Source organism: Hippoglossus hippoglossus, chromosome 12 (assembly GCF_009819705.1).
Source record: "Hippoglossus hippoglossus isolate fHipHip1 chromosome 12, fHipHip1.pri, whole genome shotgun sequence".
Lineage (NCBI taxonomy): Eukaryota > Metazoa > Chordata > Actinopteri > Pleuronectiformes > Pleuronectidae > Hippoglossus > Hippoglossus hippoglossus.
This window is the reverse complement of record NC_047162.1, coordinates 198617-210330: the sequence shown is the minus strand read 5'-3', so window position 1 is coordinate 210330 and position 11714 is coordinate 198617. Positions and strand designations below refer to the sequence as shown.

Genomic DNA, 11714 nt, shown 5'->3' with positions numbered 1-11714 from the left:
CTGGATAAAGGAATTTTTACTCAATATAGACCATCAAAAACTGGAGAGAGTAAAGTGTTGAATATAATGAGGTGTAATAATTAGTATAATTGAGAAAATATACGTTTTTTTTGTTTACCCAATAAAATAGATAATACAATTATAAGACATCCTGAGCCACACTCCATACCAGCTGGGGCGGTAATGCACCGAATCATTGTTAGCCAACTTCTAATAAAACGAAGAAGAAGAAGAAGAAGAAGAAGAAGGAGAAGAAGGAGGAAAAGAATCGCGTGGCCGAGTAAGCTCCTCGAATTAAACCTACTGTTTAATATTTTGCTTACGGCCTAGAAAGTGTAGCTCTGCATTTGCTGATTTGTCTCCTAAAGATATATGTCTATGATGAAATTATAGCGTTAGCTAATGTAAGCTGTTGGCTGTCAAAATCGAGCTAACATCAACTTTTATTGACGATATCGATCCAAGATGTAAACGGAATGAATCTATTTGTCTGACGTCCTTTAGTTAGGTCGTGCTTAACTTTGTTGTTCTTTGTGCCTGAATATAAATTCACGCCCTGCTCGCACAGTTTGAGATTTTTAATGGTGTGTGGATCAAGTTTTTTTTAAAGCATGATCTTGACTTCGGGAAAGGTAATCTTTTTACAGTCTGTGTTGGATGTAGTTATACAGGTTCATATCACCTTATATTGTTATTTCTATATTTAGTAACGGTAGACCTACTTTGCTAGCGTAATTTACAGTAGCAGTTTACAATGTGCAAAGCACTGTTGTAAATGCAATGACTCTGCCCCTTTTCAGGAAAATGAGTGAGCTGGAGGATATCAGTCTTCACATTCATGACAGGATATCATCCTTACAACGCATGCTGGATCTATCAGTTGTTGGTATGAAACTGTGATTTATATAAGACAAGACATATAACTGTTGTTTTTTTGTGTATAGTGTCATTGATAAAGAAATTTGGTCTCTCTCTCTCTCTCTCTCTCTCTCTCTCTCTCTCTCTCTCTCTCTCTCTCTCTCTCATGCAGAATTGCCTCAAAATAAGAATAGGAAACTTGGACTAGAACTGTTTGCCCTGGAGAGCCTTTTAGAAGAGTTTGAAAAACGTGTCGGCCAACAGAAGGAGAAACTAAAGCATTTGAAGGTAAACAGGCTACACACTCTCTAGCTAAGTAACTGTAATATTAGCAATTAGTGCAGCTGCTTAATCGTAAAAGTAGTCCAGCTATGCACGAGGTACAAGCAGCCACATGCCCTATTAGGTTTGTTTTAATTGCTGTCAAAATTTGAGCCTGGAATGGAATGATAATTTTTTAGGCCAATTTTGATATTTTTTACCTTATTAGGTTAATATTGATTTGTTTACCATTAACTTGTAACATGCATTTTAAGTGTCTATTAAATGTAGTTATTGAAGAATTGTAACTTAAAGGCATAGTTCACCGAAAAATGAAGATTCACCCATTATTTACTGTGTGTGTGTGTGTGTGTGTGTGTGTGTGTGTGTGTGTGTGTGTGTGTGTGTGTCTCCCTCTTTCAGCTGACATCTCTGACTCACTCCAGTTTAAAAGTTGATTTGTTTGTCCCCACAATATCAACACTGATCATCACATAATGATAATCACATCGGTTTGGTTTACAGCGTGAATGATAGAGATGCAGAGGAGCAGTACATTACTGATGTTAAAAACTGTAAAAAAAAACACACAAATCATGGACCAAACATGTATGGAAAGACCCCAAATTAACACTATTCGTGGACTTAGTGGTGCATGGCTCCCTGGTGTCTGCCCAGGACTTGGTGGCGCTGCGGTCGGGCTGTGTGCCTTGTCCCTGCTGTCCATCGTCTCTGCGTCCGTAGCCAGGGAATGTTTGTTTATTTATCAAGTCATATCGTCATCGCGATATTAAACAATGTTATCGCATGTTTTCCTAATATCGTGCAGCCCCATGACAAAGCACAAATAATTTGTTTGTGTTTCAGGAACTTGAGAAGGTATTGAAGAAGGAGGTGGAAGATGTTCATCACATGAAGGACAACATACCTGCACACATGCCCATGATGAAAGTCCCAACAAAGTGAGAAAAGCATGTGCTTTATTATGTTATGTATCATTATGTTTTCGGGTTGTCCGTCCGTTCTTCTGTCTGTCCCATTCCCGTGAACAGGATATCTCAAGAATGCCTTGATAGATATTCACTTAGAGGATGACCTGAATAGAAGTTGTTGTGCGCATAGTAACAACTCTTACTCTGCGCACAAAATAAGTGCGTGCACAAAAATGCCTCCGGATTCATGACACTATTCTATTTGATCGTGTTTGTAACAACAGATCATTTTAAAAATGGTAAATGAAAATTAAATTAAAAATTGCATTGTGCGCAAACCACAGAGGCAGAAGTCCAGGCTGTGACTGTGAAAACCTCACTGAACAATAACACTCACATCACAGGAGGAGTGGGAGCATATGCTACCTTTTGTGGCCATTTGTGGCACTGGTTCATAGTTCAGTTCATACATATGAAAATTTACGAGTTCATGTTCATTTGTTCCGTTTTTTAATTGGGATGGTTATGATTTAGATGACAAATTTACGATCATGTATTTAGTTATTAATCAATGGTGTAGGATGATAAATATGTGTCACCCCGTCACTTTAACACTCAGTCCTGTTAACGTCACGTCTCATGTTGTACTGAGCACAAAATATTGATGACTCATTTTCATGATGTTTAAATGCAGCCACATAAACTCTGGAACAAATCAAGCCAACACTTAGTAAACTTCATGTACTGATCAGGTCCTGATAACTGGTGTTGAGTGTGTATTAGTTAAAGTGAGAGCAGGTCAGCAGTAGAGTGGAGGACACAGGAAACTTCAGCACAATACAAACCAACTTTTGCTTGTGATCTGATCATGAAGCAGCGGTGCTGATCCTTGAGCAGCTGTGGATCATAGAGGAAACTCTGTTTTCACTGTTTATTTCCACTGTTCATTAACAAAGTCACTTATTGGCTTCACGTTAACGCTCCTCTTATCTCACTGTGTTGATGTGAGTGAGTGGGGGCCTGTATGTGTACACACACACACACACACACACACACACACACACACACACACACACACACACACACACACACACACACATTTTGACTCGCTCTTGGTATTTCACATGATGACCTGATACGATGATTAAAAAAATATTTTCATCATTTATAAACTGATTCGTTCAGTTTAGCGTTCACAAAAAAAATATGAACAACACTGTCAATAACCATCTCTGAACACTCGTGAACTCGTTCTTTTGCTCTCTCCATGCTCTCTTCGCTCCTCTCCTGATACAAAAATACGCATTCGCGCAGGAAAGTTTTCTGGATGGGCGAGGGAGTGTGCTGTCTGCTTTGAGAGGGGCATTAGAAGAGAGCAAAGAAGCAAAACTTCCTGAGAATTTCAGGCTGACAGCTTAAAACATTCACGTGGCAATTTGTACTTGATGGTCGCGATATAGTCATTTAATACATCTCACGTTGAACATCTGGGAAATATCGTGTATATTCGATATATCGCAAACCCCTACCACCGTGCGTATGTTTTGGAATCAGAATCTCACAACAGCAGAAATTGATTTAATAACACTTAATTGTGTCGTAGGTGGAAGCCACAAAAGGCACACTTTTCTGTTGCATGTCCTCTGGAGTGACGATGTTGTAAAATTAAGCCTGGGCTGCAATACTGACGCGGTTAATGGTGGCAAAAGTAAAAAATGCAGAAAAAAATAAATAAGGAAACATAAATAAATATTATATTCCTGCTTGTGCACAGCTTCCCTGTCGAACATACATACTGATTGATTACATTTAAAAACACTAAATATCAGGTCAGGAGATTAGACTTGGTCTCTACCCTCCCTCCCTCCATGTCTCCTGCACAGTGGTGAGCACTAGAGCTGTGGACATTTCTCCATTCTCAAATGCATCGCGACGCGGACACTAAATAATTATAACCACTACTGCTTCAGGACAGATGCACATTAAAGGGCCCATATTGTGTAAAATAAATTTTCTGGGCTTTTACTATCCGTAATTACTTGAAAGGGGTCAGTAGGTACCCTCAAAGTATGAAAACAGTCACAGTCACAGTGAATTTGTATGTATGTTCCTGGATAAACTGGGCTTTTATAATGATCAGTTCTAAGGATCCTCCTCAGAGGAGCAGAGTCTCTTGTTGACCTGCGCAGAATAATGCGTCTCAGTGCAGTGACGCTGATTTGATTTATATCGCGATATATCGATATTGACTGATTTTTTCCATTTCGCCCAGCCCTAATTTGGCGCTATACAAATAATATTGAATTGAAGTTTGATAGTCAACATCACACTCAGTGAGCTCACCCCTGCATCTCCATGTACAGTATGTGCAAAAAGTAGAAGCTATTGCTTATCTGTATCTGTCATCTCTTAAAAACATGAAGGACTATGTAGGTATTATTTGACTATGTATTATATGATTACGTGGTATTGGAAAACAACCTCCAGCACTGAATGTCGAATGTTTGTTTTGTCTCTCAGTGAAAATGAACCTGTTTTGAACAAGAATGAAGCAGCAGATGTTCAACTTGTCCAACCAGAAAATGACAAAAAGACCAACAAAAGCTACGTCAAAGAGATGGAGTTTATCACTGTACCAGAGTTTGAGAACATCCCACAGTAAGTATCTCTTAATGATATCCAGTACATGTTATGACATTTTGGAAACATTTCAGAGTTTCTGCAGACTTTCTCTGTCTGGCCCTCCAGTATAAAGTCAGCAGAAGAGAGTTTGCGGTAATTAGAGTCGACACCCGTGTCGATGTGCTGTAAACAAAAACATGTGATCCCCGCAGCGGAAATTTAATACATTACGTCCTGTCTCTAACTACTACACCACGCCTCCGCCTCTGAGCAGAGAATCTCCTGCTGTGTTTTGGAAGTGTGAAAGGCATATTGAGGAGAAGGTCCCTTCCAAATTCTGAAGAGTTCCTCCACAGTACATATCTGATAACAGCAATACTTTAACACCACTACGTGTAGTTTGCATGCAGTTTGCTTCATATTAATGGATGTAAAGTACTTGGTTATGACTTTCACTGACCTGTTGCAGAATCAAAATGAATCTGAAGTATTTTTAGTCTTCTCAGTGTCCATATATTGATTTTGTTTTTTGGGCCACCGACACAATGTCAACACTGAACACTACGTGTTAAATCTTTTTTCAAATGGGTAAAATCCTCATCCGTCACACATCACAGTGGGGTTGTTTATCTGATTCTCATCACCTTCAGCTGTGTTTTCTTTTGATTTTTAGACAAACTTCCCTCTGCTTTTCTCTCACTTGCTGTCTTCCAGAGTCGAAATGCTGCAGATTTTATTCATTTAGAAATTAGATTGCCTATGGGTGTGAACTGTGAACCGGGATTAGAATTTTATTACAATTAATCGTGCAGCCTTTGTGTTAAATTAAGTACTAAACATGGCCATATCCAGATTACTGTTGACCTATAATAATATATAATATGAGTCCCTGCTTGAAGTCCGCTACATGCAAATATTCAGTCATGGAACCCTTTACTGGTATTTTACTGATTCTTGAGACATGGGACAAAACACGTCCAGCAGTTGAAACTTCTATTTATGTTTCAAAATGAATATATTTTCAAATGTAATGAGGGATTAATACTGGAATGTATTCAACACAATTATCTCCTTCAATTTAATTAAATAATTATATCAAATCTATTAAAGTTACTGTTTTCCCACTACATCTAAAACAGCATGTCCACAGAGAAGGGTTCAGTTATTCATGTGCAAAAAAATAGGTTTTTTAATGATTTTAAAAAGAGCTTATTTTATAAAAAAAAATTAAAAACACTTAATAATATCTCATATCAGAGCATATTTCACAAGGTTTCAAAAATGTGTCCCCACTTTTGGTCCACACCGTCAGACATTCATTTATTAAAATCAAGCAATATTACAGGTAGCAGTCACCCTGAAGGACTCATTTTCACATTCCACCTATGCAGAGTGCATCCATAGCAGACAGGATAAAATATGTTTTATAGTTTTAGAGTATTTAAATCTTAATTTTAATATTTCCTGTGTCACAACCATGATATGTCAATACCGTCTTCCAATTTCTGAGCAAATTGTTTATAATGTTTAGATCATTCTATGCTCCTGAAGTAGGTTCTGTTAGCATCTCGTATCAAGCTGAAAACAAAATTGCTGCTACATGAACTCTTATTCTTTCTGTGAACAAAATGCCTATTATGTCAACACCGTCAGATGTCAACACCGTCAGATGTCAACTCCGTCAGATTTTCTGTCTGACAGCGGTGTCAGGCCTATTGCGGAGTTCACATTCAATGGGATGTTTTTTGAGTAATTTGAGTCCAATATAGAAATAGATATTTAGTTTGTTCAATAAGGGTCATGAGTCATGGCAGCACATATAACTATTTTCCAAATAATCCAATTTCACCCCCTCAAACTAAATAATCCCAGTGCAAATTTCTCCTCTACACCACTTTCTCATGTGCACCAGTTCACGGTTCCAAAAATGAACTAGTTCACGTTCATTTGTTCCATCTTTTATTGGGATGGTTATGATTTAAATGACAAACTTGTATTTACCTATTAATTAATGGTGTCGGGTCATGAATCTGGATCTTCCGGTCACTTTAACACTAAGTCCTGTCTGTGAGCGTTAGGTGTTTAGTTTGTCCAGTTTGGGCTACTGTAAAAAAACATGGCTGCCTCTGTAGAGGGGACCCGCCCCCGATGTAAATATAAAGTATTTAAATATAAAGGGCCCATTCTAGGTTAAAGAAAACAACAATTTGTACTGCGTGTTTGTGTGACACTTGCGACTGCTCCTGGTATTGCACATGATGGCCTATATGATGATGACTAAATAAAAACATGAGCGTTCATTATTTGGAAACTCAACGTTCACAAAAAATATGAAGCCGTTCATGCACAACACTGCCCGGGATCAATATATTTTAACAACGAAACCCTGTTTTTGGAATGCTTGCTCCTTAGATAGTCACCTCTTTTTATATTCGGAACTAAAGCTAAATGAAGTTATATTGAATCAACCAATGGCTCTTGAGAGCTGGGGCGGGAGGGGGTGAAAGTACTTTTCAATAATGCACCAAGTTAGAGGTTTCCCTGCACAATTTACAGCTTTAGTTCTCTGAGAATTTCTTTCATATCCAAGCAAAATTGGTATTGTACTTGTGTTATTGTAAATATGTTTTCAAATTATGTGTAGGCCATTATTATCACAAATAATAAACAGTGTGGTGGGGGTTTTAATGGGTGACTGATCTAATAGAAGAGAAATGTGTAAGACTCAACTCTGCATGTTGTTTTTAATTCTTTGTTGTCTTATTGTCATGACTTCAGCTGTCTAATGAACACAGACAGATTTCTAGATTGCACTGTAGTTGTTATTTTTTGAAGTAGCATACATTAGTTTTGACTTTTTCCAGATCTACATGTGGACGTTAAATGCAATTTTTTTCTGTGTGTGTGTGTCCCTGTCCCTCTCAGGTACATGAAAGGACGCGTTTCATATGATCAAATTAATGCTGTGGTGCAGAGCATTAACAAAGCTGTAACAGCCAAGTACAAGATCCTCCATCAGTCAGTGAAAACTCTGAGTAGTCATGCACGCAAACTTCACCAACGCTTCAAGGACCAGGACACGAAAGATACAAAAGGTACATTTTGTGAATGATGGATTTTGGCAATTAATTTGGACATCTGTTTGCAATATTGAGTTCAGACCTGACTGAATTCCCATGTGAAATTGTTATCCTATTCCAATATAGTTATGACCTCAATTGTTTATATTGGGACTCTAATATAATTGTGAATGAAATGCCCCATAGGGTAAAACATTCATTCATCCACCATCTTCAGCAGCAGACAAGATTCCACACTGCAGCATAAGAAAACTGCTGGATCACAAAATATTTTTTTAAGGCACACTAAAATATAGCAAACAATTTGTAATGATTGAAGGTTTTTACTTCTTTAGCCAAGTCTCTGAGTAATATATAATGTCTGAATATGAAATCTTATACTTTATTGGCTATTTTCCCTAATACATCCACTTATATTCATGGTCTTTTTGAAATGGGATATTTGCATTGTCAAACTGATGATCTGAGTAGCTTGGCTTAATAAAACCCTGAAAATATTTAAACATTGACTTAAATTATGTTAAAGTTGTTAAGGAAGGACCTGATACACAAATTACGATTTTTTTGTATATGACACAAAACTGGTCTCACAGTTGTGTTGGAATATCTTGCAGGTCAGTATTTTGTGGTGGAGGATGACATTCGGGAATTTACACCAACAAGGGTGGACAAACGATTTCAGGGGATTTTGAACATGCTTCGACACTGCCAGCGTCTGCGGGAGCAGCGAGGGAGAGGCCTCACCCGCTATATTTTGTTATGATTGAAGACTCAGTCACATTATGCTTTCAGTTGTGATTTTCTTTTCAAACCAACAGTGATTGTAAATGTGTGTATTACAGATTATTTTTCTTCTAAATTGCTGAAATAAAAGTGTAATAACATTTGAAATGTCTGCTACATTAGGTGTATTTACTTCTTTGAACTTGATCTTGATCTTTTAGAATAGCCTTACTTTGATAGTATGAGACAGATGCAGGATTGCGCTAAGGTTCTTTGGAGATTAGCTCAGTATGTTTTAGAAATTTGCATAGTATCCATCTTGTTTAATAGGACACACTTAAACCATGAATGCAGCAAAATACATAAATGTTCCAGAAAAAATTCTGATGCAGTGAGCAGGAAAGCTGCTGGCGAGATTAGATCTCCTGCAAGACAGTAAGCCCATGCATAAAGCTAAAACTACAAAGTGATAGTCAATTCAAGACATTTTGCCCATTTTGAGTATAAAGGTCCCAAATTTGCTTCATTTGAAGTTCTGATGCCCATGTATTTTTAGATTTTGAAAACTGAAAAAAAATGTTTGAAAGGCCAAATAAAACACTAATAGCACTGTTTGATAGTGATCAAATGAAATATAGAAGATGTCAGGTAAATACTCGTCATGGTGGGTGCATTTTTCAGGGCATTTTGTCATCACAAAGATATGGAAGTCCTAATTTTAAGACACAATTTCTGAATATGGGATTGAATGCTTTTGAGACTTTCACAGTATACATAGGAAACCTGGAGCAGCTTTACAATTCAAATATACATGGAAATCTAACAAGATTTTTTTCAATATAGTGTGGTGGAAATTGGTCAATAAATGAGGTTCTGAGACAAGTTGTCTTTTAAGTTTTATTGCAAAGCTTTCTGCAGAAAGGATCACACAGTCAGGGTGGATGCTGCGATTGAGACGAAGAAGTAAAGTCTCTTATGTGCTTATTTAAGTGTGTGTATGTTACAGCCTGTTTGCAGTGGGACCAGTGGATCCAGATGGCACGTTCTGCAACCTTGACTGCTGTTCGCAGTACCTGGTAGGGGCCAAGCCACCGTTGATTTCGCCAGGATTTTCTTCTGAAGTCTTTTACGATCTAGTCACCAAGTTTGATGTCATGCTGAAGTTTGGTGTTGGCGGTTGGAAGGGCAGTTTTCCCCATCAGGGCCAATCCAGATGCCATCTCGAAGAACACAGCCACTTTTTACTTCCACAGTTGTCTCATCAGGAGTTTTGCGTAACTGCAGTTCTTGTAAGTCAGATGTGGGGGTGACAGGAGGAACTAAAACACATTGGTCCTCATTCTCTAACATGTGCGCGGAAATGTTCTTACTCTCCGCAGAAAATAAGTGGGTGCGCAAAATCGCACCAGCCGATTTTGTTATTGCCACCATGCGTATGTTTGTGAATCAGAATCATTCTAAATTGACAGGCGCGTGTCTGCTCTGTAATTAGCATGATTCCACGCCTCTTTTTCTTCCTATAAGGATATCCGTTTGTCATGAAGCGAGCGGTGTGTTTGGTTCACTTTAGAGTTTGAGACACGTTTAAACCTGCTACACAACACGAGACGTAACGTGACGCGCACAGTCAGGAAATCAGGGTTAAAGTGAGAGGAACGATCCGGAGTCGTGCTCCGACATCATCGATTAATAACTAAATACATGTGATTATCAGGTCGTGTGAAGAGGGACAGAGATGAGCAGACAAGCACACACAGACACACTCACTTTATTGCGCGATTGTTTGCAAAAAAAAAAAGAAACCGCCTGAAACCCAGCACTGTGGTAAAGTTATTTTTAAATAAAAATGAATACAATTTTGTCGCTATTTTACGTGTTACATGTTGTCCCTAGTTACATAAGCACAGTCACAAACCAAGTAACAAGCACATTCACCTCACAACCCTCTGCCCAATTTGTCTCCACTTTCCCTTTTGACCCCGCCATTGTATCATAAAGACAGACACCATATTAATAAGTTCATAATGTATGTATTGGCATCACAAACATCATTCATTCATTTATTCAATTCAAAGCTTCACACACCAAAGACATGGTGTCATTATAATCACTCTGCCTGTTTTACATTTATTGTCCACTTGATGGCACAGTGGAGCAAATGAAGCACCATGAAGCTTCGGCCCATGAGTGAACCAATTGGATGGAAAGCGTCAATGCTGCATGAAGCTTCATGTCGCCATCACTACTTTTTATATTGTTTCTTTTGTAAAGGGTCGTAACGGTCCAGAATTAGTTGCAGTGCAGGTATGAAACGGCATCTTACTTTTAAACTGTGTTAGGCGATTAGACTGAAAATAACATGTGCTGTGTTTATTTTACAGGCAAAGTGCTGGTTGCTGTTTATTTTATGTTTATTTTATATTTCCTGTATTTTAAGCATAGTGTTGATCTGCCTTTTTGTCTCTTTTAGTGCTATAGCTGTTGTTGGCCCCCAGTCACAGGAGTGGCTGGTGCAGTGGAAGTTCACTTGTTGATTTGTGGTTTGCTGTGGCACTGGTAGTAGTTTTGGTGTGTTTTCTGTTTGGGAAAAGGGTTTAATGTGTGTGTATAGTTTTTGTTACTCACGATAGCATACTTCCAGTGTACCAGCCTGCTGACTGGTGTGCCACACCACTGTAGCGACTTTTAATTATTTTTTGAATAAACCAGCCTGTTATGGCACTTTGACCCACACTGACTGTTGGCTTTATCATTGATGTTCACCTGTACTGACATTTAAGACTAAACAGGAGTCACAATAAGACTGGAGATATTTATGAAAAGGCCCAAAAATATTCTACGGCATTGCAGAGATTTCTTACTCTGGTAAAGCAAGGTGAAAGAGAACAGAATACCTTGACTTTGTCTCTCCCTACTGATGCAGATGGTTCTGAACCTACCAACATTTTTAATCAAGAAAGTAAAGACTCTGTGATGAATGAAATTGAGAAACATGTCAAAAAACAACAGGAATAATGCGCAGCATATTTTGGAAAAAATGAATGCTTCAAGACATAACACTTAACACACACGGAGAGTTTGTTTTTAAAGGAAATATTGTGAAGGGTTCTCATAGGTATGATTTTAATAAAGAATGTCTCCACATCTCACACTCATTTTTTTCACAAATTTGCAAACCATAGTCATTTCTGGAAGGTTTGCTATTGTATTTCCTCAACTCCTCATAGGTTAGCCCTTT

General features: G+C 38.1%; 1 protein-coding gene across 2 annotated transcripts; it reads left to right on the top strand.

Moving 5' to 3' along the window:
* The first annotated feature begins 226 nt into the window (after positions 1-226).
* On the top strand, positions 227-8648 carry ska1 (spindle and kinetochore associated complex subunit 1). 2 transcript variants are annotated; one of them, XM_034602865.1, is made up of 7 exons: positions 227-280; positions 801-886; positions 1031-1146; positions 1987-2081; positions 4572-4709; positions 7599-7768; positions 8368-8648. In XM_034602865.1, exons 2-7 carry the CDS (start codon positions 805-807, stop codon positions 8514-8516), a joined length of 750 nt encoding a protein of 249 aa, XP_034458756.1. In that variant the 5' UTR covers positions 227-280; positions 801-804; the 3' UTR covers positions 8517-8648. The 2 variants fall into 2 exon arrangements, with proteins under 2 accessions (XP_034458756.1, XP_034458757.1); XM_034602866.1 differs by lacking the exon at positions 227-280 and adding an exon at positions 365-485 and having other exon boundaries at positions 789-886.
* The last annotated feature ends 3066 nt before the right edge of the window (positions 8649-11714 follow it).

What these genes read in the sequence shown, in the direction of transcription:
- ska1 (XM_034602865.1), top strand. Translation starts at nt 805, where the DNA reads ATGAGTGAGCTGGAGGATATCAGTCTTCACATTCATGACAGGATATCA. An exon ending in GAGTTTGAGAACATCCCACA is followed by an intron (nt 4,710 to 7,598) that starts GTAAGTATCTCT and finishes TGTCCCTCTCAG; the next exon opens with GTACATGAAAGGACGCGTTT. An exon ending in GGACACGAAAGATACAAAAG is followed by an intron (nt 7,769 to 8,367) that starts GTACATTTTGTG and finishes AATATCTTGCAG; the next exon opens with GTCAGTATTTTGTGGTGGAG.